General features: G+C 26.6%; 2 protein-coding genes across 5 annotated transcripts in view; one reads left to right on the plus strand and one right to left on the minus strand.

The window, feature by feature from the left end:
• On the plus strand, positions 1–7,863 carry LOC135926504 (UDP-N-acetylhexosamine pyrophosphorylase-like). Of its 2 annotated transcripts, none has more exons than XM_065462408.1 (10): positions 1–164; positions 207–343; positions 386–611; positions 652–827; positions 3,245–3,417; positions 4,148–4,341; positions 5,993–6,130; positions 6,399–6,587; positions 7,006–7,102; positions 7,281–7,863. In XM_065462408.1, the coding sequence occupies exons 1-10, from the start codon at positions 16–18 to the stop codon at positions 7,452–7,454; spliced, it is 1,653 nt and encodes a 550-aa protein (XP_065318480.1). In that variant the 5' UTR covers positions 1–15; the 3' UTR covers positions 7,455–7,863. The 2 variants fall into 2 exon arrangements, with proteins under 2 accessions (XP_065318480.1, XP_065318481.1); XM_065462409.1 differs by having other exon boundaries at positions 6,399–6,578.
• Positions 7,731–25,133, minus strand: part of LOC135926506 (prolyl 4-hydroxylase subunit alpha-1-like) — a 27,187-nt gene continuing 9,784 nt past the window's right edge. The window contains exons 3-15 of one of the 3 annotated variants that reach the window (XM_065462411.1): positions 23,914–24,065; positions 23,132–23,293; positions 22,501–22,661; positions 22,356–22,407; positions 21,325–21,497; positions 21,036–21,212; positions 17,058–17,128; positions 16,357–16,456; positions 16,065–16,118; positions 12,903–12,965; positions 12,587–12,655; positions 12,372–12,468; positions 7,732–8,230 (exon numbers count right to left, since the gene is read on the minus strand). In XM_065462411.1, coding sequence (XP_065318483.1) covers positions 8,160–8,230; positions 12,372–12,468; positions 12,587–12,655; positions 12,903–12,965; positions 16,065–16,118; positions 16,357–16,456; positions 17,058–17,128; positions 21,036–21,212; positions 21,325–21,497; positions 22,356–22,407; positions 22,501–22,661; positions 23,132–23,293; positions 23,914–24,065 — 1,402 coding nt within the window. In that variant the 3' untranslated portion in view covers positions 7,732–8,159. Of the gene's footprint in view, positions 8,231–12,371; positions 12,469–12,586; positions 12,656–12,902; positions 12,966–13,275; positions 13,339–16,064; positions 16,119–16,356; positions 16,457–17,057; positions 17,129–21,035; positions 21,213–21,324; positions 21,498–22,355; positions 22,408–22,500; positions 22,662–23,131; positions 23,294–23,913; positions 24,066–25,133 lie in introns of all 3 variants that reach the window. The other 2 variants (XM_065462412.1, XM_065462413.1) reach the window with 2 other exon arrangements.

Consider the following 25,133-nt stretch of genomic DNA (forward strand, 5'->3'; position numbering starts at 1 on the left):
TAATTATTACATATTATGAAAGATATAGAAATAAATAATCTTCAGCAGCATTTGGAGAAATTTAATCAATCTCAAGTACTGAGATATTGGAATTCTTTAACCCATATTGAAAAAAATGAGTTATACGAAGATCTGAATCAAATTAAATATGAAAATATAGAAAAGTATAAATTTAACCCATTTATAGTATATTCATATATTTATAGAATATTTAATGATGCTATCAATGATTTGGAAGTCTCAAAAAAATTATTAGATCCTTATATTGAACCTGTTTTTGAAGAAGATCTAGGAATTTTTAAATATACAAGTAAAGCGTTGTTAAAAGAATATGAAGCATTAGGTTTTTTTTCTAAGAATAATTTTTTGAACAACCATTAAATAGGGTTACAAATGATTAGGCAAAGAAAAGTTGCTGTTATATTAATGGCAGGTGGAGTTGGTACTAGATTAGGAGTAAATTACCCAAAAGGAATGTATGATGTTGGGTTGCTATCAAATAAATCATTATACCAGTTACAAGCAGAGAGAATATTAAAACTAAATCAATTATGTCATATGATAAATATAGATGAAAACCCACTCTACACATTTCCAGGATATATAAATTGGTTTTATATAATGATATATTTATTTATAATTATATTTAAGGTGTATTATGGCAAGTGATAATACAATTGATCAAACCAAAGCATATTTTGAATCTCATCGTTATTTTGGGCTCGATCCTAAGTCTATTATATTTTTTAAACAACATTCCATACCTTGCTTGGACATGACTGGAAAGATCATAATGGAATCACCAAGCAAAATATCTTTATCACCAGGTTTTACTTTTATTTATTTTTCATACCTAGATTTAATTAGCAAATATAAGTTGAACTTAAAAATTTCTTTATTAGTTTAAATACTACAACCTATAATTCAAAAATATAATTGTATTTTATGATTATTTATGAGTGTTAATAAGGTGGGTATTATTAAACTGCTATATCTTACTCACTCATTAATTTATGTTAAATTGTTATATTCCAAACATTTCTTAATCTATGATGCCTATTCAAAAATGAATTAATTATTTGATTCATTTCTATTAATTGAATTGTATATAAATGCAAATAATAAATTATTTAAATTGAATTATTCAAATCAAATTAGTAGAATAATTATTAAGTTTTTTTGGAATTTGATTATTTTTATTTGATATGATTGCTAGTCACATCAATGCTTCTGAAAGGATTTTCTCAGTTAAAAGTAAATTGTCTTAAAAAATTGCATGTCATAAATAAAATCAAAAAAAACATATGAAAAACTATTGGCATTATAAACTCGCCTTGCATTATAAATTAGATTAATATAGATTTTAATTAATAACTTGATCACATGTTCTTTATCATCAAGTTATTATAATCATTTTTTTCTAACTAGACGTTCAATAAATAGTTAAAATATTTAAATTGAAATACAAATACTAAATTTCTAGGGCTGACTGATCCAATCCGATATTCTCTGATATCACTAAAAAACTTGTCCAATATTTATATGAATATATATTTACCTTAATCAATGTTATATCAATATTTTATATATATATAAAAGCAACTAACTTTCACAGTGTATTTTATTTTTTTTATTCTCCAAAAGTTAATAATCTCATTTAAAATATTTGCATTGGTTATGGATGAATGTAGTATGTTTAACCAGCTCCATTTAACCAATTTTAAAAAAGGCGTAAGTCTTGAAATTTTGCCAACAGAAGTCCAAACCTTTCTGTCATCTGTGGACAAAATCAATAAGCTTGAGTAATTTACTTTTGGCCAAAATCTTTAGTTAACCATTAAATTTAAATTAAGCCATTTACCAACACTAGCTGAATGTGACTCGTTAGATATTTTGAAATTCCTTCTTGTTCCAGATAATATAACAAAAAATAGTGTAATTTAAACTATTTTTTTAAACATTACAAAAATATATTGTTATTTTAGTTCCTTTTATTAATTTATTATTATGAAATTATCTATAAAATAAAAAAAAGATTATATATATATACAATCATAAAATAACTAAAAACAATAAAAAATATCTGATCGGATAGATTTTTTAAAAATATCCACTCGTTTTTTAAAAACACTAAATATCAGGGCCTATCTGATATTTAATATCAACACAGTCCTATTAATTTTATTATTCAGATAAATACAAATTAAATTATTTGATTTGCTTAATTGAATAAGATTAACGATTTTTTTTGAATAGGCCTACAAGATACACTAACCATATGTTGTGAAAGACTTTTCTTATTTAAAACTAATATTCTGTCAAAAAATCACATGTCATAAAAAGAACAACAAAATGTCTTTACCAGAAAATTTGACTTGGCATTAATATTCATTATAATTTTGCTAAAACTTGTTTGCATATTCTTTATTATCTTTAATAATTTTTTCTGTTAAAATTAGATGTGCAAATAAAAAAAAATTGTCAATATATTTTGGTATGAATTATTTTATAATATTTAAAAAAACGGAATTATTTGAATCAAATACAAATATTAAATTTTATTATTCACATGAATAAGATAGCAAATTATTCAATTCTTGTCTTTATTCTGCATTCATTTGTGCCTAATCTAATTTAACCTTCATTTAATTTAATTATGAATTTTAAAGATGGTCTAAAAAGAATAAAATCACCATCGCGTATTTTAACTATAAAAATTATTAAACATCTAACTAACAATCATAATCAGAGATGTACTACTAGCCATGTATCAGGTTGAAAACTGACAATTTTTTAAATAAATTATAAAAAATATTAATTGCATCAAAAAATTATTCAAAGCTTTAGAGGGTTGAATAATTTGTTTTGATATCATATGATAATGGCAAAAAAATAAATAGTTAACTTCCAACAATAAAGCTAAAACAAGTCAAATTTTTTACATATTAATTTGTAATTTATTTTAAGATCTCTATGGAGAGGGGGGAGGGTTATGTCCTCTTTACCACTCACAGATTAATAAATATATGCTTTAAATTATAGAAGATTTCTCCTTTCGATGGCTATTCTAAACATTTGTATTATTTTTAAATTGATTTACATATAAAAACAATATTATACAATTAAAAAAACCTATTATGCTGCTATAGTTTAATATTTATATCATAACATCATCTAAGTGTTTATATAACATTTTTTCTTCTCGTTTTTTAAAGTTGATAACCATTCTTTCCTATATATTTAGAGGGGAATGGTGGAATTTACAAGGCCTTGCTGACATCTGAAGTTTTAAATACTCTCCTTGAAAAGGGTGTTGAATACATTCATGTGTATGGAGTAGATAACATACTTGTCAAAGTGGCTGATCCTATATTCATTGGATTCTGTGTAAAGAAGCAAGCTGATTGTGGAGTCAAAGTAATAATTTACTTTATTATTTTTCTTCTTATTCATTCGTCTTAAAAATAATTAATAAGATATCATATTTTAAATGAGAGAAGATCTTTGAAGAACTTTGCCCTACGTTTTTAATATATAATTTTGCTTTTATTTTCTCAAAACACTTATAAAATATCATTTACTTATACTATTTATTTAAAAAAAATAAATATGGTTTATAATTTTATATTCCTTTTTTGGGGGAGTGTGTGAAGTTTTTTACTAGGATAACTAACTGACAAATTAATGACTACGCTAATGGAAAAAAGCTTAAATTGATATTTTATTTGGTAAACATTTTGTCAGTCGAAAATTTAGAAGCTTGAAACGAGCCACTTTGTATCAAATTATATTTTAAAAAATTGCTTAAATTAAATTTAAAAAAAAAGATTGTTTGAATAATAGAACCAAAAAATATAATATATTTTTTATTTAATTCGAATACAAATATAGAAATAGAATTTGGTTTTTTTTTAAAATTATTTAATACTATTATAATAACGAGTTAACCTTGACTTGATTCATATTCCATTAAATACTTCATTTTATTATCATTTAAATTAAACAAGTTTTTTTCCTTTATACAAGGTTTTCTTTTAATAAGAAAAGCTAACAAAATATTATTTATTACTGATTTTTTTGTGCCCATTGGAGAGTAGGTCATTTGACTAAGAACAATAAAAATTACCAAGAATTAAAAAAAAAATAGGTGATCGAAAAGGTTGAGCCAAGTGAGGCTGTAGGCGTGGTGTGCAGAGTTCAAGGTAAGTATCAAGTCGTCGAATATTCCGAAATATCGATGAATACGTCCCACAAAACCAACCCCGAAGGCCATTTGTTATTCAATTGCGGCAACATAGTCAATCACCTTTTCACAATCGATTTTTTGAGGAAAGCTTGCCAGTTTAGTTTTTGCTTATTTTTTTTTGAAATATTTTATGATAGTTTGTATCTGTTTCGATAAAATTAATTTATTCGGACATGATATTAGTTGAATGAATGTATTTGTCTTAAAGGATTACTTTGTTTGGATAATAAAAATTTATGATTGCCATATTTTACTACTTTAATTATGCTAAATGGACTTGTTTGAAAAATGTAATTTGGGATTTTTATGCCCAATTAAACCTACCTCTAGCAAATTAAAATTGCATAATTTTGGCAAAGGTTTTAAAAAAAACTCATGTAAAATAAGGCTGTGTTGATATTTACTATTTAAAAAAATCGATCCGATATTTTTAGAAAAACTGATCTAAATCCTATATTTTCATTTTTTTTGGTATACCTTGTTATTGTAATATATAATTAATATATTTTTAAATATTATACATAATTTGCTTTTGATAAGAAATAAATAAAAGGAAACCAATATTTCAATTTAAGAGAGTAATTTAAAAAGTAGAGGTGCAACCGATTCAACTTGAAGAGCGATCTGATCCTCTTTTGTCGATGTTAAATTGATACCAGCTGATCACCGATTCGATATCACTAATCTGATTTTGTTCGTTATACATATTTGATATTTTTTTAATTTTTCAATATCCATCTACTATTTTTATAGATTACTGAACAAAATTCAGAATCCATAGCATTTATATTTTATACTCTAATTTGGATAATAAATGTAAAGGCCAAGAATATGAAGAGCCGTAAATATGAGTACAATATAAGGGCAGAACAAAACTAAAGAAATAGAATCGAATGTAGGGTTCTGCTGCTCATAACTTGAATCTAGTTTTAAATGATGATGCTAATAATATTTGTGAAGTCAGAAACTTTTATACCATTCAATATTTATCTACATTTTTTACGAATAATGTAAAAAGGTAGAAAGCGAAGAGATATTAAAAATTTATAATTGATATTTTGCAGGGCTCCCCAGCGCCAAAAGGCACTTGAGGGCCCCGTGGTTTCACCGGACCTATCTTTTATTTTAAATTCATTCCAATATTACAGAATAAAACAATTTAAAAAAGTATATATAATTTACGGCTGACAAAGTAATATATACGAGAGCGGTTGACAGAGTATTGTATTATAACGATGTTTAAAACGTAGATAATATGGAAATATAAAAACCGATGAGGTTCGGAAATTTTTAGCAGGACAACATAATAGAACAGGAGAAAAAATAATTTAATTGAAAAAGATATTATTTTAACCTGTATTAGTCTATTATATAGGCGCAATGAAGAAGAAAATTAGGGTAAGGAATAAGGATGTCAAAAGAAAATTTTTGGTTGTTACGCCACTGGAAAAAAACACTTATTCATTCGCGATAATGCACTAAAATATCGCTAGTCATGAGAAATGAAAAATTGCAGTGTTTACAAAGTATTGATTTTTTTATGACACATTTGGTCCAAAGATAGATGGTAGATAAAATCAATTTAAGTATCGGATCGGAGAAAAATTTATGGATAGGCACTGTCCTAATATAAAATATAGCAAGCAAAATTATTGCGCGATTTAAATAGTTGTACTTTATTATTATCAAAATTATAATTGATTTTTTTGACTTAAAATCAATGCCAATGTTTATTTTAAATTAAAGAGAACACGAAACCTTAAAATATCACGTGGCGAAAAAGAAAATACCTTACGCGAATGAAGAAGGCGTGACAATCAAACCTGATCAACCTAACGGAATCAAAATGGAAAAATTTATTTTCGACGTTTTCCCGATTTCTAAGTAAATTTGATTTATTTACTAAACTGTTTTTTATTTTTATAGTTAAAACTTTTGGTTATCAACGAAAGATTAATGGCCGTCTTGAATGATTTTTTAGTTAAAATTAGATAATCAACTGCCAGAATTTTAAAGCTAAAACTTAAATCCAATTTTTTTTTGTATTTAAAAGTAAAATTTTTAAGGTTAAACATATGTGCTCAAAATTATTCAATTCTATTCCCAAACCATAATATTGTATAGTATTTTATATAATTGATTTTTTAAATAGAAAGTTTGTCGTTTGGTCAGTCGAAAGGGATCAAGAATTTTCTCCGCTCAAAAATTCGGACGTAGGCAGTAGCGATTCTAACCCTTCTACCTGCAGGAAAGATCTTTACGCTTTGCACAAAAAGTATGTGATTGAAGCCGGTGGAACATTCGTCGATGAAAACGGGACCAAAAAATATGATAACTCGAAGTAAGTTTTCTAAATAAGTAGACCTAAAACAAATTATTTCTTCAAATAATATTTTTTTCATTATTCGATCGAATTATTCCTATAAATATTCGAGGAATTTTTTTTATTATTTTATTTTCGAATCGAATGAATAATGGTTTTATAATGATGAATTTACAAAGAAGGTAATAATTTAATTCATATTTTATAGGTCTAATGATGAGACAAATATTTTTATGTCATGCCCACTCTCCCTCCTTACGATTTTAATCTTATGATACTTTAATTTGTGGGTAGCCTCAAATTATGTTTGAAAATCGAGTATTGAACACGATATTATTAAAGGCTCATCCAAAATATAGTAGTAAAATCAATAGATAATTCAGTTGTTAAGTTATAAAATATTTTACTTGAAAAAATCAAAAAAATAAATTTTTAGTGGCGCTTGTGAAAAAAATGGCGATGCTAATTATAACCCCAAATCCAAAGCTGAATTTGCTTGTGAAATATCACCCATCGTTTCCTACGCTGGAGAAGTTTTTTTATAAATTATCGATCTTTTTTATTTATTTATGAATTCTTTTAGAATTAAAGAAAAGAAGTCATCATTTTATAGTTTTTTAAAATTGTATTTGTTTTAATTTTTAATGCAGTTTTAATTTATTTTAAATACATTATACATTTGTTTCAAGATATTAATTGATTACTAAATAGGATTTAGAAGATTACGTTAAGGGTAAAACTTTCCGATATCCTTTCCTTTTGAATTATGAGCTTGAACGCAACAACCCTTCCATCTTGAATATCGTGAAAGGCGAGCCTGGAGACAATGAAAATAACAATCATTCCAATATAACTAACAATGATAATAGCCAAGATAACTTTTAAAACAAAACCCACGATAATGATTCCTTGTTTACTTTAAATGATTCATAAATAAAATGTTTTGACCAAATAATTTAAACAAAAAAATGATTTCAAAAATTAAATAATTTATTGTTTTCTTAGTAAACTTTCACAGTATTATGATTTATATGACATTTAATCATAATTTATTTATAAAAAAAATTTATTAATGCGTTGGTAATATACCAATAAGCATTCTTATTTATATTTATCAAGATTTTTTTTGTGATATTTAATCAATTATACTATATATATGGGTAATGTTTTTTCTTATTAACATCATGTTTGATAATAAAATTTATTTTTTATACTATTTTATAAAACATTTAAAAAATATAAATTGATTTACATTAAAAAGAATAAAGAAATAAAATGCAGCAACGTGTTACTACCACATTTATTCATATCTAAAAAAACATGATTTACCTTTATAAAAATTTAACTATGCATTAGTTTTTTTATAAGTGAAATGTCATTTTGTTAAAAAAAATATCGAAATAAAAAGTTAAAAATATTCAATATTCGCGGATCCTTAAAAAAATATAAAAAAACATTGTTATAAATATATGATTGAATGCGTGGGTTGTAGTAAGTATGTAAAAAAAGTGACAAAATGAGTCGAAGATTTTAGCTCTTTATGAGTAAATAACATTTTGATTATTCGGCATTGATTAGTTAATATTGGACTTATAAGCTCGGATTTAATTTGCATGGTCTTCTAAATTCTTGACCCCTCTCGTGAATCCATTTATTAGAAACTAAAAAAAGTATTTTTATACGCATATTGTTAATAAAAAAATAAATGTTCTCTATACTACTATTTATTTCTTCACTATTTAGTAAAAAATAATGGTCAGTATTTTTCAAAAAAATTATCAGTTTAAAACAAAATTAATTAGCATGATAAAGAATATAACTATAATATTGTTCAGTATAAAAAAATGTGATTAAATTTTATTTATTTTATATTACCAGCGTAATAAATTCGTGATTTTAATGCATTTATCATTACCAATAAATTTGGCAAGTTATTCCAAAAATATCCAACAAAAGTTATTAATATAAACTCTAGTCTTCTCATAGACGAATTTTAGGCCATATGAGGCGTGGAGTGATAAGGTTCAAGAAATTTTAGGGAAGAGGCAATTATTATTTGTTCAATTAAGTATAATTAGACCTGTACGCAGTTTACCGATATTTTTGGTCACGCCGTCATTTATGATCATGCCATGCGCTGTCAATTTTCACAAAGATGGCGCGTGACCGGCGTAATTTTTTTTAAAAAATATTTTATTCTCACTTTTGTAAATTTTTTATGTCAATCAGGATTTTAATGAATTCTTATTTTATGAAAGACATTTTAGCGTCCAGTTCCGGTCAAAACAATTGTTCCGTACCGCCCTACGGAACGTTCCTAGAAATATATCTATATACTTTATAAATCTACAATTTTAATTATCTTTATTTAATCATTAAATGAATCAATTTTTACATAAAAGCAATATATTTTCTAAAAGATTATATGGTTCTTTGTGGTGTTAGTATAAATTCGAGTGTCGACAAACAACTTTCTACACTTACCTGGCTATAAGGAGTGGCTAATACGATTTGGGCCAATTAAACATAAGATTTATAATTTTATTGGATTACTAATATTCTAGCAATTTTTTTACTTTATCTAGACGATTCGTTTTAAATTTTTTTATAGTATCATCCTTTTTGTAAGTTTTGCTATGTTTTTTTTATCCTGAACCTTAGAAACATTTCTAATTCGTCATATTCTTGTCCTTCAGAAGATTTATCCGAATTACTTATATTAAAATTTTCATCCTTTCCCATGTCGCTAATAAATGATTTATAGCTATATTATTTTCCTCTTCGTTCAAAGGTTATTTAAACATAGGGTCTGAATAAAGCAGAAAGTGCATTAGCATTTTTTGTCGAGAGCTGAAATCAAGTCTTGTGAGAATTAATTATTTTAAGCCTTAATTTACATTTGGTCCATTGACCAATAAGGTCACCTGGAAAAATGTTCTCTTTTTGAAACATTAGGCATGCTGCCTTTAAGGGCTCTATGAGACTATCATTTTTCTACATTTTCCAATTTTTACCGAAGAAAAAATTTCTGGGTATACCATTTGTAAAAGGAATTAGAAAATAAAAAGAAATTAATATATGCACCAATTAGATGAATTAAAAAATTTATTTTTTTAATTATATAAATTAATAAAAAATTTATAAATAATTTCAGAAAAGTTCCGGGACCGTTCTGTTACATAAATTTACTCAAAATTCAGTTTCATGTTCCTGATTTTACATTATAATTATTTTGACATCATTCTAGAATTAGGTGAATATGAACACCACTTATGCTTGGGTCATGGCTAACATAATTTGGTTATAGTGGATGGAATTAAATACCTTTGGTTGAAAATCTGCTCTAAAATATAAAACTACAGATTGAATTTGATTTCGAGGCAGATTAAAAAAATGCCGAAGTATAATAGATCAAATATCAGATATGCAAGATATTGATAGTAGTGATTTGCATCGGGCCTTATTTTTCAAGCCCGGCCCGAACCCGAATTTTTTTTTAAAAATTTACCGACCCGGCCGAATTTAATAAAGAAATTAATATATTTAATTATTCAAGACATGTTATATGTCGTTTAGTTTCAATAAACAAAATCAAATATTTTTATTTTACAAAAAAATTCAATATAAAATTGATAAATTTAGATATATTTTAAAAAATTTTCAAGGTCCGACCCGATCCGGCTCGAATTTTTTTTTAAATATTAGGCCCGGCCCGAAGCCAATTATTTTAAATAGAATTAGGCCCGATGATAGAACTGATCTACCCTGATACCCGTTTTCAAATTGGCAAATTCAACGATGATAATAATAATGCAACACATACGAAAACGTTAAAATTAAAACCCAGCCAGGTAGCATATAGTATAATAATTATGCTTGTAAGCATATCTGGAGCAAATAAAAATTTAATTAATAATATTTTGAAAAGAATTGGGAAACACTATCTCAAACTATGAATAAGATCTAGTAGAAGTGCTAGTGTCGTTAAACGGCTCTATTTGAGCCGATTTTTAAAAACGATTAACTCAATATTTTATCCAGAAAAATGTTACGCAGGCCTAAAGATCTTGCTCATAGATGGCAAAAAGATTTGCACATCTATTAGTCAAATCTCGAGGCTTAAGCAACATTTTTCTGGCTAAGATATTGAGTTAGTAGTTTTTAAAAATCGGCTCAAATAAAGCCGTTTAACAACATTAAGAAGAACTATTAGCTATTTTTTCAAAATTTAAAGAGAGTTGAATTTGGTTATTGATAAGTAGGGCCAGTCAACGTATAGCAATTTTCTAAATAACAACCTAATTTGCTAAATACCGATTAAAATGTAATGAGACCCTCTTATTATTTAATATATATTATAAAGGAATCATGTGGTCGAGTCCCACCCCCTATATATCATCCCACCAAAGACGGAACAACCAAGTTGGATTAAGAAAAAAAACATTATCTTTGCTGGATTTGAACCAGAACATCTGATTGGTAAGCGACGCTTTTGCCGATTAGGCCACAGACACTTTCAAAAAATCACGATTTTTCAAATAAATATTATAAATTTAGCAGTACCATAAATGAAAAATAAACAAAATACAAATTTACCTATCATTAACTATTAAATTTCCATCCGCACAAAGACCTATCTTAAACTTGCAATCATCTTTTAAAAGTGGGATTGAAAAAAATTAGTAAATGATAATAAATCAGAAAGTATTTCCCTAAAAAATTAATGAGTGGGAAATTATTATAAAACACCTCAAACGTATAGAGTATGATATTATGGTAGTAAAAATAGCGATTGAGAATCAAGAGGTAATATTAAATTCATTATTTTACAAAATTAGCAACTAAACACTCAACAACAAGTTCTAATTATGATTCCATTTTAAGTGATTTAGAACAAGAATGCCTATTCTAGAAAAACACCATTAATAAGATATGGATGTTCTAAATTTCTGGAGAGAAAATACTATTGAACTTCCTAATCTTTCCACACTACCTAAAAAAAATACTGTGCTCCGGTAATTAGTACACATAGTGTTTTCTCTACCGCTGAGTTGATGTTGAATTCAAGGAGATCATCATTATTTCCGGAAAATTTAAATAAAATTATTTTTATACATGATAATTAATTATAAAATTACAAAATCGATTTTAAATTTATGAGTTTTCTCTTAAATAAGATCAAAAAATATGCCTAGATATCTGTACTGTATATTTGAATTTAATTTTTCTTAAAAAAATTAAATAGCAATTAAAAAAATATTATAAAAAATTTAAAACGGTGTGCTGACTCATGCCACCGTTGACGGTGGCTAAAAATAGGCCCATCGCCGGCCGCCAATTAGATCTTTGAAACTCGCACAGACCGCCGATGGCGCACAGATTTAAGTATAATGAGTGACACCATTATTGCCAGTTAAGAAGGCAAATTGTAAATTGCAATCATGCGCGGATTTCTGCATTATCCTTAATGGGGCAAATCTTCCAAGGATGCCCTTCATATAATAAAATACACCATCTAAACCTTGAAAACCCGCAGCCATGGCACATGGGTTTCGATGACATACTTTAAAATTAAAAATTTGGATAAGTATTAAAAAAAAGATTTTTACCTATCAAAAATATAAAATTTTATTAATCACCACTTATATATTTTAGTAAAAAAATAAAGCTATTAATAATTATACTGACCAAAAAATATAGTTTGTACTGATATTAATAAATAACAATACTGACCATTTAATATACAATAATTATGATTTCATTTATCGACCAAATATGGTAACATATCTATATCTGACATACCCCATTTGGAACCCGCTAGAACGGGACATGCTGCATGTCTAGTATCAAAATCTCCATTACCAGAAGCTTTTAAATTGTACCAAAATGCGGCAGAGCCCTAATACATTGTTTTTTTTAAAGTTCAAATAAAAGGCATTAGGAAAAGAAAATGGTTATTACTATCTAAATAAGTAAAATTGTTATTACTATATAAATAAAAAAAAATTTTTAAAAACTTTTTTAGGCGTAGATCTGACTCCCACCAACGGAAAGACCGTAGCTCCACCGGCAACAACATCGCTCATCTAAATTCATGTTATTTAAAAAAAATTAAAACTGATTAAATTTTTTTTACAATATAAGTATATAAATTAAATTTAATAACTAAAAATTAGATAGATATATAAAATGCATGAACATTGACAATTTAAAGGAATAATGAATGGCTTATTGGACAATAAAACAAAGGCCGAAGAATTCTAACATTATATAATAAAGAATTTTGACAATTATTTGTCAAAAATAGAAATTTTCTGTAAAGGGACATCTTACGTAAAACATCCATGTGGCTATTCTCTTGTCAATATAATTTCCATCATCATCATATTCGTCATTCTATAATGTAAACGAAGATCGAAGCAATATTTAAATAGTTTTCAATTAATCAAAAATTTAAATTATTACTATTCCTAATCAACTCAAAAAGATGTAGCATTTTCTTTTAAAGATTAACGGAAGCGAAATGTCAAGCTGGTGTCATATCCAGGTGAAGAATTTGTTAAGAACCATTGAATGATTCACAGAAAGAATAGAGTAAAAAGATACATAGGCATAGAATCATGTAAAATCAGTAATAGAGCACAGATAGGATATATTTAAAAAAATCAAATATAAATATACAAAAATAAGATTATCTCCAACTTACGTAAAACATGAAGGTAGCTATGCGGTTACCTTGTTTATCATTAAATGCATCCTTTTCGACACTCTAACGAAACATTCATATAAATTTAATTTATTATGGAAGCGAAAAAAAATGAAATAATTAGTCTCAAAAACTATATTGATAAATAGTGAATAAACCTAAAAAATAAAGTTTTTATTAATGTTTTCGTTAAAATAAGGCATAATTAGTCAGTTATACTTGATAATTTTTTTATTTTGTTCTAAATTTTCATTTAATGTTTACCGAGCGGTTTGTGCGAGACTTTCAATTTTATAAGAGTAAAATGAAGATTGGTCATGGTAAAGATGTTTTTTTTTAAAGAATAAGGCAAAAAATAACTGTTACACTTTCTTGAGTAACGTTTACAGCTCTAGTTATTTTCTGATCAATTAAAAAGGAAATATAATTGGGAATTATAAGAAATCAATGAAATTCCTTACTTTTTAATTCTAATAGTACTTTTTCAAAAATGTGATTTTGTATTTATGGAGAATTATTTTTTGGTTTTTTCTTCTTATTAATGTTCGTTCTTAATATTAAAGATTCGATAAAATGTATTTATTATACTAACCCAATTTGAGCTTTAATTTTTATATGAAAATATAAAAAAAATATATATATTAGCGTCATTATGTTTTTTCCGGGAAGATGTTATTTTTACAACTTGAAATCATTTTTTGAGCGCGTTTTTTAAAATATCAAAATCTGATTTTACTGGAAATATATCCCAGCATGTTTGGAATACCTATCATACGAATTGTAGATAATTTTATAGTTAACTTTTGAGTCATTTATAATTTACATGAAAAATCTATGTAAAAAATAATAAAAATTATTTAAATTCAAAAGTTCACGGCGTAATTGTCTGAAATGTATAGGGTAGGTATCCCAAACATGATAGAATACTTCCGGTAAAATCAAAATTTAAAAAAGCGCGCTCCAAAAAATGATTTAAAATTGAAAAAATAACCATTCACGTTAACATATAAAAACATACGCGGTCGATTAGTTTATATTAAAAAAATTTAGATTTGGTGAATTATATTAATCTAACCAGCTTTAAAATTTTAAAATCATGAATTTATTTTAAAAAATTCGAGTTCTTTTGTACTAATAATCAATTTAAGGGATATATTGAAGTTAAAACTTACTTTTTAATAGTTGACCAGTTTTTAGAAAATATGGCGAAGATATCAAAATTCAGCAGAAAAAATTCTTAAAATCTAAAAACAATTATACTCTTTTTCAAAGAAAACAATAGGAATATTTCAAAAAGGTTATCTAAATTTACCAGCTTGCGACCAGAAAATTGTAGAGCGATAGTGGTACACATTAGCGCCCTGCATCTGACCTGTTTTTCACGGTCCGGTCCAAAATCTAAGCCAGGTCGGAGAAAATTCGAGATTTTTTCCGTCCGTCGAGTCCAGTTCCCTTAATCGAAGTCAGTGATGCTACCAACTTTAGCAATGGTACTATAGAAAGAAAAAAGCCAGTAACCAACCCGTAGGGTGTTTGTAACAGCAGATAAGTGGAATCGTACCATAGCAATAAAGTGTAAGGTCAGACGCCCCAGTTTCATGCAGGAACTAGTTGAACACAATAGAGTAATGGTCCTCCGTTCACCCCACTTGATAGTGATAGACCCAGCAGTCATATATGTATAAAAACAATTTCGCTTAAATTAATAAAGCTAACTTGGACACCGTGCAACGGTGTTTCCATTGCTAAAAATATGGCCTTTGCTGGTATACAAGATGACTACATTGCATGCAACTGAAGGCTTACTACTCCAGCCTTGGTTGCTATGAAATATAATTTGGTACCTTACATAGAGATCGGCGCGGATAAAAAATTTCATAGGATTTTCCCGCTCGGCCAGTATATTTTTTGCCCGACGCGGTCCATGAAATAGTTCAAATTGGTCTGTAATTATTTTTTTGAAGGAAAAAAATCTTGCCCAATATCTTAAGCTCCACTGACCTGCCCTTTAACCTAACTAATAGAGGATAAAGGGTAAGATATGGTTAACTGATGTGAGATATAAAAAGAAGGAATTATAATAAACGTCATTGGTTGGGATAAATAAGATTGTGAAAATAATAATATAAAAAATAGTCAATTTCTTGTATGCAAATTTTATTTTAGTTATTTTGATTGTAACCGATTTGCTATTTCATAATTTATATAAATTTTATTTTGTGGTCCCCATTTATGTAGTCACCTTAATTCTAAATTTCCATGATTAAAACATGATATCAAAAAATATACTATTGAATAGTCGTATTTTTACTCCTAAAATTTAAAAATGCCACAATCAGATCGCTCGGCCTACATATATTTAAAAAATAACTTAGTATCATTTAAAACCTAAATAAAATCTGGGTATTCATATAAATTTATTTGTATCACTGCTATACAACTTTAGAAAATATATATTATGAATTTTAAAAAAGAAATACACTTAGAGTAGTAGATTGATTAAATATATGTTTATATAAAAATAAGCAATATAATGAAAAGAAAAATCGAGAAAAATATTTTAAATGTAAGGAAACAGAAAAAAGTGAAATAATCTAGCTAGTGTACACATGCTCAACATTTCGCTTTGTTTTTAAAGCTAATTATTTGACTCGAATATAAATTTATGTAAGTGTAAGCGCATGCATTGTTATCATAATTTTTAATTTAAAATTTCACAAACTTAAAGAGTGCCATGCTCAATTTGAAACATTATTATAATATATAATACAAATAATTTAAAACTTTACCCTGGAAAAATCATAATGAGGGTCATAATGTCCACCTATGCCATAGTTTGCAACCTTTATAATTTAACAAAAATCTGATATATAATCATCTTAAATTATACAAATAATATAATTTACAGGTTATCTTAAGATTAATTGTCTTATTTATACGAGTTATGCTCAGCTGACCTGGCCCGATTTTAAGTAGGGTCTTCGAAATCGATTTTTTTGACCTGGTCTCTCTTACATAAAAATGAAAAGAAAGCCATGACAAAAACTTTTAAAAAGTATAATGTGGAATTTTTTTTCAAACTTGAAGATCTTCAGCCGTTTCCATCGATAAGCCGGTAATGGTAGAAATCCTTCTATTGATATCCACTATAACTTTATGATCCTCTTCTCTTAACCAAGCACTTAAGAATGTATGTGTATTACATTTATTATATTCTATACATTGTGTTAATGTACTTTATTTTACTATATATGTAATTATATATTTAATTTAAAAGTTAATATAAACCTCTTAGATATCCTAAAATCGGCAGGTATAAATTGTCCCGTATCCCCTACAACTAAAGCCCTTTGTAACTGGATAAAGAATATTCATAAGCATATTTTAAAGGATGAAAAATTTTTGCACCATAGTACTTACCTACTATATATATATTATAATTTTCCACTTTTTTATAATAAAAAGTTTAAAAAATTAAATTATATCATGTGTAACTAGTAACGCAGGGCTTCGAATTGTAATACAGAAATATAAAGAAAAGGAATGGAATGGATTTACAAAGCATATAGAAATATATAGTTTATAATATATTAATCGATTAGCTCATGGCAATTTATATAAAAAAACTTAAAAATGCTATAAATGGCATGCACAATATTTTTTATTACAATAAAAAGTATATTTCCAATTTCAAAAAAAACATAAAAGATATATGACAAGGTGCAAGAAAAATTGTTAAGAGGATATTGATTAACTTTAAATTCATAAGCAAAAATACTAACCTTTTACTAATCCTGTAATCAGCCGGTTCATATTTTTGAGTCTTTGAGTTGAAAGTAGTAGCTCTTTTCAGCTTTAAAAAATACATAATTACTTTGTTACAATTTGTGAGTCATTATAAATATATAAAAATAGTAATGATTTTGATTAAATAAATATATGAAATCTAAGCGTAAATACAATAGAGAATAGCATATATATCAGTAGTGTAACTATAGATCGTGGGAAGTAGGGAGAAATAATATCTACCCAAAAGTATTATTAACCACTTAACAAATCCTTAATTAAACCTTTCAAACTATAATAATGGTTACAATATATCTTGATTAAAAAGAAAATTACCAAAATAGTTACTATAGTAAATACTGGTAGGACGGACTTCAGATTTTATGAGTCGAAATTTAAAAAATAAAAACCATACCTACAATAATAAATCAGATTTTTTACAAAATTGTATTCCATATCTCCAGTGCAATTTGTTTATATTTAATTGATTTAACTGATCTACCTTATTCTTGCCCCTAGATGCAGCTTAATGATAACAATTTTATCGTTTTTTAAAAGCTTCTTTTTTTAAAAAAACAGAAAAGCGAAATTAGATAAAATCAGAAGAAGAATCTAAAAACATATAAGTCTGAAACAGCGAATAGTGTAAAGTGAATGATATAGGCCAAGTCATATGGCATTCAAAATAATTCCTGTGGTGCTGGTTTGCACCAAAGAGGCATGAAAATAAATCGGGACTACATGATTCTCTTACATAATTAATTGGGGCTAAAACCTTTCTAAATAAATTTTTTTTATAGAAAGAAGAAATAAAAAAACAAATTTTAGGGAAGGGTATTTTAACTTTGTTTTATTCTACTTACTATACTAGTAATTACGCTACTGATAAATTTTGATATTGAAAAATATATAAGTAGGTTTGATAAGTCATGCATTTTAATAATATTGTTTAAATATATATATACAATAAATAGAATAATATATTATGTCCTAAAAATATTAGACATGCAAAAGTATTAGAAATGAAAATAGTGAAATTAAACAGAAATATTAAATTCATATTCATATTTTAAAAAAATTATGAAGCCCTGTGTTAATAAAATAATTTGTTATTTTAATGAAGCAAATTGTTAAATTATAAAATAGTTTCAAATAGATACTTAATGGAGAAAAAAAATACTGCATTCATTAACATAATTGATTCTTAAACTTAAACCAGTGGCGAAACAGGGATTTTTGAGTAGGTAATCAATGTTTTAAAAAAAAATTTGAACAAAAACAAAAATTTATTTGATATATACCTAGACCTGTGCGCCGCCAGCTCACGTCGGTTATTTTATTCACGCCGGAACAGCCGCCGATTGAGATCATCGGCGCGAGCCGACTAGACGCCAATTTTTTTATGGTGGCAGCGTGGCATGTATAATTTATAGAATGTTGTTTAATTATATATATTAAATTATTATTATTTAAATTTGAATATTAACATTAATAAAATAACATATGAATTGTATTCTATTGCATATATAATAGAATAGAGTATGTCATTTACATATATTCATATATCGTATTTCCATTAACATTACATATTAATTATTTTTATGGACTTGCACGTTTTAAACTACCCTATAAACAATACTGAAATAACAACTCTACTAATTATAAATCAAGTTATGTCTGGAGGTAATTTGGAAATCTTTTTTAAAGAATGAAAATAAGAAAAGCACAATGCCTGATTATATTTATTGTGAACCTTGCTTAAAATTGGGGGAAAAAATGAGGAAGATTCGGATAAACATAATCCATTTTATTGATATTCTTATTAAAAAAAAGAGAGAAATTATTTCTTCAGATATAGAGTAGCTGATTTGGAATGTGAAATTGAGGAAGAGCATCGTAAATGTCTGCAGTCAATTTAACAGGTCATATTTTGGATATTAATGATTCTAATCTGATCCATACTTGATGACCATTTTGATATGTCTGATGAATCGGATAATATGCACCAACCAATCTAATTAATACAAAAACTTTAAAATTAAATTGCCCTACTCGCTGGCACAGCATATTAATTATGAGAGTATTCGTAGTGTAAACAAAATGTGGAATTTCTTTCTTCCCAAAAGGGATCGACAATAAACTTATGTTTTTATTTCACAGTGAAGAAGAAAAAGCGACAGAAACTTACTAGGCTTGCTAATTTAGCTAGGAGTTTTTTCAATTACTGGATTAATACTCAATGCAAAAAGACTTATTTATGTCCCACGAATCTTGATAAAAATATTATATATTCATGACAATTATAATTTTGTTGAATCTGAATTCTGATTTATTATATTTCATACCATACTTTATATTTTGCTTGCATTCCAAATTTATATTTTAATTTGTTATAATAAAAATCAATAGAATATTACTAATATGTGTTGTTTATGTGACTCTGATCTGAATAAAAATGCAATTCTATAGTTTATTTCTGAGAATGAGAAAATACTTAAATTTAAATAGGAGTGAGACAGGAAATAATTTAAGAAATGAATTAAACTATGTTAATAATGTGTTAGAAAAGAGCGCCCAAATAAATTATAAAAAAATGTAATACTCTGATTTATAAATTAAATTCATTAAAAAATACATTGATTTATAAATTAGTTGCGCCGCCGCCGCCGATAATTTACTAGGCGGCGGCGAAATACGCCGAAAAAATTAAAAAATAACGCCGCCGTCGATTGAGACATCGGCGCACAGGTTTATATATACCAAGAAGTAAACTTGCGAATAATAATTTTAAAAAAGTATAAATATTGCGATATAAATTGCACAGGGTAAAAAGATTAGATTTTGTATTCACAAAAAAAATATTATAATGAATAATTCAAAAATATATAAAAAATAATAAAAATATATCTATAATTTTTTTATAAATCAAATTTTCAGTTTATTTCTCATCGGGCTCTATACTCCTAATTTTGTACAATAATTAGAATTTTATTCAGTCTTCAAATCGTCCTCTAAATCTTATTGACTTTGAAAAACTTTAAGCTGCCTCATCAAATATTGAAATTGGTTAATAATATTGGTGACCTTATCCATGATCACACGTATAAATGAGAGGGTATATTCAACATTGAAGAGATTAAAATGTTACGTAAAGGGAACTTTTATCAAATCAAAAATGAATGGCCTATATTTATTAAATAGTATATGGCGAGTTTTTACTTTCTGCTATAAAAATGTATAAAAAGAAATGGTAGTTCAAAACCATTTACAATCGAAACATAATATAATCTTTGTATACTAATTTTATTCAAAATTGAGCCTTATATTTTTTAAATAAAAGAAATGCTGAGATAATAATTTCAGGATAAAAATAAGATTTAACTGTTTTCAGCAAGCAACGGGTGTAAAAATGAAGCAATTACTCATTTTTATTTTCTAGAGTTTGGATAAATATTTTAGTATGGCAAGCAAGTTTTGTACTTTGTAAAACTAAAATAGTTTTTGGTTTTCGAATAGTAACAGTTTTTGGATTTTATAGTAAGTAACCTTTATTTCCAGATTTTTGAAAGAATCAAATAAAATGTTGAAATATTTGAGCTGAAATATATGCTCAAAAAAATTCTAAAATATTTTTTTTTGTTTTAAAGCTTGAATTATGTTCAAATTTATCGTTTGAAGATAACGGTATACACGAACTTTCCCAAATAAATTAATAAATTATTATAAGGAGGAATGCTTAAAAAAATATATAATTATTCACAAAGAAAGTAAAATGTTTATAAAATATCTTTTGACCAATTCAGAACATTAACATATATATTTTAAATTTTTTTAAATATATTTCGTTGAAAACATTTTGGATTAGTGGGTGTCCTGAAACAGAATCACACCCCTTAGTTAGGCCACTGCTTCAAATAAATTTATATGAATCCACAATTTACTATAAGTATATTTTTAAAAAGCAATATTATTACCCTGGGGTATGCCAACTCCTTGACTATTTTGACTTCCTGATCGTTCAGGACATCGTGATATATAACGATCCAAGGTTTGTAATTCAAGGTCTCCTCTTTCGCGGGAGAAACTTTAAGCGCTGGAGAATTATACCTGTTAACGTACCTACATTTGAGTTTTTTCTGGATCGAGGTATCCTATAAGGGGGGGGGGGGGGTATCAGGGAAAAGGAAGGAGAAATAAATTAGTCTAACACGATAGAAAGAATATAATTTGCTATCATTCGTTTTAGAAAAGTGTTTTTTAAACCCTCGGGTAATCCCCTCTACATAAGGAATGATAATTCATTTGTTCGGGCGAGTTGTACTCGTCATCAGCGTTGACCTTTTCCATTTCATCGCCCTTTTTGCCCGATTTTTCGAGCTCATCAAGATCCTTTTGGTACCACTCCTTGTTTCCCTGGGCCCTGCTATGTGATGGATCTTTAAAAAAATATAAAAAAATGTAATCATTTTGATTGAGCTTAATCCTGATAATCGAGATCGCTAAAATTCTTCTTTCGAACCAAAAGTATAAAATTAGAAAATCCTGCCTGAAAATTAAATCTATAAAAAGAAATCTTTTTGAATCGTGATTTTTTATCTTTTCCTAGAAAGGCGCAAGTCTCAGATGATTTTTAGAAGAAAGCTAATTATATTATTTCAAAAATATTTAATTTATTTTCCAAAAAAATATTTTTTTTAGTGCGAAATTTTGTTAAAAAGTTAGATTAAAAATCATATAAAAAATAGTTTTTGAATAAATTCGAATTTGATATCCTCCCTTACATCATACTTCAGACTAATAAAAATTGTTTTAAACGACCAGTCATATGTCTCATACCATGCAACCCATGTCAACAATATCATGTGTTTGCTGAACATAGTCTAAGCTAACCATGTTATAAATTTTGATAATTCAAATTACTATCTCACAATGTATTATTTCCACTTAGAATAAATAAGGGAATCCATAGTAAAAAGACCGAATAACTATAATAGTTTTACTAATAAATTATTTTAATTCTTAATATTTCGTTAATTCTTAATATTTCGTTAATTCTAATTTTTTATTGCATGTTATTTCCTTTTTCAAATTGTTTATAAATTAAATTAACTGACTTAGCATCGGGTTTTCCCTGATTTTTATTTAAGTTTAGTTTCGTTAAAATATAATAAACTCCGAGTAAGCCTTACTTACAAGCCTGATAGATATTCCCCTAGGAATACGAGGGTTAAAAGTAATCGAAAAGTTTATAGTATGCTCAAAATAATTTACTCATTAAAAAAAATCGTTCATACTTAATTCGAGTAATTCATCGGTTTTCTTCAAAGCCATGTTGACGTTACCTTGCTATAAGTTATAAACAATTTTTTTGTTATTTAGTAAATAATATTCAACAATTTGTATAGCATGTTAATTTAAAGAGAAAAAAAATGTGATCACTTTATAAAGAGAGAATGCCAAATACTCCAAAATATCTTCCCTTTTGATTGTTTTGTCCTGTTCTACGTCCCATTTTCTCAGGGCCTCTTCCATCCATATGCGGGTGTGATAAAAATCTTCGTTTAAATATGATTGCCTGCCTATTTCGAAACATTGCTCGGCTAAGGTATAATTGTGTTGAATATAAATAAAATATAATGTAATATAAATACAAAATAGGTTCAAAAATTCTTATTTAATTCGTGTGCGAGATTTGAAAGCAATAAAATCATAAAATAAGGGTTATTTTATTTAAAAAATGCACATTTTAGAAGCAAAACCCATCATCCCTTAATATGGCTTTTCGTATATGTATTTATATATGATATAATCATAATAACATTATATAACAAAATGATTAAAATATTTCTTAAGATAAAATTTAAAAGAAAATCCCATTAAAATCATTCAAAATAAGTTTAACAAACCCCAGCGAAAAATTGTTTACAAAGAAACATATGTTCTCGTATATACAATTTAAATTTTATTAAAATAGTCTAGCATTTCACAAACTAAATAAATTAAATCACTCCTTATCAAAATAGTTTTCATCTTCCAATCATATCCAGGGCAGAAAAAAACAAAAGAATACCGTTTAAATTAGGGGAAGTTTTAACGCCAGATATATCGCCTCCGGCCATTTTATTCGTGTCGACTTTATACATATCTTGGAGCCTGAAAAGCGCAACCGCGGCTCCGTTTAAATCGTCATCGCCCGGCAGAAATACGTTAGATTCGATTTTGTTTATGTAAACTGTAATATTTGTTAAACCCAATTTTAAAATGGCGGCTATTTAATTTTTAGCAATGAAAAAATTGCATTTTATATTTTTTTCAGAAAATTACAATTAGTTGTTTTGGTCAACATTTAAGATAAAGATGCTCACTATTAACAGGTTGCCTCATTTAAAGAATTGACTGCATTTTAATGAGTAAAGTTCAGAATGAATCAAAACATTAAACAAAAATAATTTTTCCTCGATCTTACTTTGAAAACTATGAAAAGTAATTAAGCAATCATTTAAAATTTGTATAGTGTTACCGGCAATGTGTGTAATATCTTATAAAATTGCCTGAAATTTATACAATAAAGGAAGATATTTTCAAAAAAATCAATTTTTTTTTCAATTTCATAATTAGCAAAATAATTTGAACACGTTTTTAAATTTTGAATATTTGGTTTTGCCGAAAAATTAATTTCAGTGTATACAAAACACCTATCCTATAACAGACAATTCGGTCATGAACATTTGAATTATTTTTAATCTATATACTAAAATTACAAGGATAGCTTATGTACTTAGGCTATAATACGCAAATTGGACTCCTTTCTTTCTTAGGATTTAAAAAAAAAATCAATCAGATTTTAAATACTTTCGGAAGCGTTATGCCTCATAATGGTTCCTAAATGCTTCCAATCTTTGGTGAGGCTTTTGATAAGCAAGAAAGCGTTGATAGGGTTGCCTAGGTAATATTCTACGTCGGTCTCGTCGTCATTTTTCAAATTTTCGTGGTCTTTTATGAAGCTATATGAAATATTAGAAATTACGATTTATTAATTAATTTATTAAGGTAGAAAGTAATTATATCTAAAATTTAGATTTGCATGCTAATTATTTCCGAAGAACATATTTTCAACCAGTCATTATTTTTATATATAAATCTCGTCAATTGATTATTATAAAGTTCCAACTCCACTTTGATCGATTTTAAAAACTATCATAACTAAAATCTTATTTTTAAATATAATTTAAAATAATTTTTTTTATAAAAGTTTCTTTTTTATATAAAGAAGGACCCTAAAATGAATTTCGACAAATTTTTATTCAGCATAATAATCTCTTTCATTTATTAGATAAAGTGAGAAATGGTCAATAATACACATTTGAAATGAAAATAATATATATTATAATACTATTAAAATAAAATGTAAACAATTTAAAAGATGACAAAGTTTTTTAAATTTATTTAAAAATAAAGATATTTATATAAAAAAATAATATTATCTTTAAACCTTTGCGACGTTAACTCACGCCGGCAATTTTCTTCATGACAGAAAATCTGTCGATTGAGATGAGCGGCGCGGTCAGGTTCGCCGTCATTTTTTTATGGCGGCGCGGCGAGTAAAATTTTTAGAATTTATCACATTATTATATCGCGTTTAATCTTGATCATTTATATGAAAATTTTAATTTAAAATATTTTATCCTGGCGACTAGAAACATGACGCAAAAGAATAATGGTGAAACCATATTATTTAATATCGATAGTATAGAAGAGGAATTCCCAACAACAAAACAATATAGATGGCAACTGATGCATGTCAAAATAAGGGTCAGATAGGGAAATCACGGGTATTATTTATATTTAGGGCATGGTCATCATAATTTAGTTACAGTTAATGGAATAAAAAAGCAGCAAGAATTAATATTCTGATAAAAATTAGAGAAATCATTTCAGCCCTCAGATAATCAATAGCCGATTTGGAACGAATTAAGATTGAGTAAAATTAGAGAAATCATTTCAGCCCTCAGATAATCAATAGCCCATTTGGAACGAATTAAGATTGAGTATCGCTTGCAATCAATTTTTGA

The sequence above is a fragment of the Gordionus sp. m RMFG-2023 genome, chromosome 3 (genome assembly GCF_954871325.1).
Source record: "Gordionus sp. m RMFG-2023 chromosome 3, tfGorSpeb1-WG-v2, whole genome shotgun sequence".
Classification (NCBI taxonomy): Eukaryota; Metazoa; Nematomorpha; class Gordioida; order Chordodea; family Parachordodidae; genus Gordionus; species Gordionus sp. m RMFG-2023.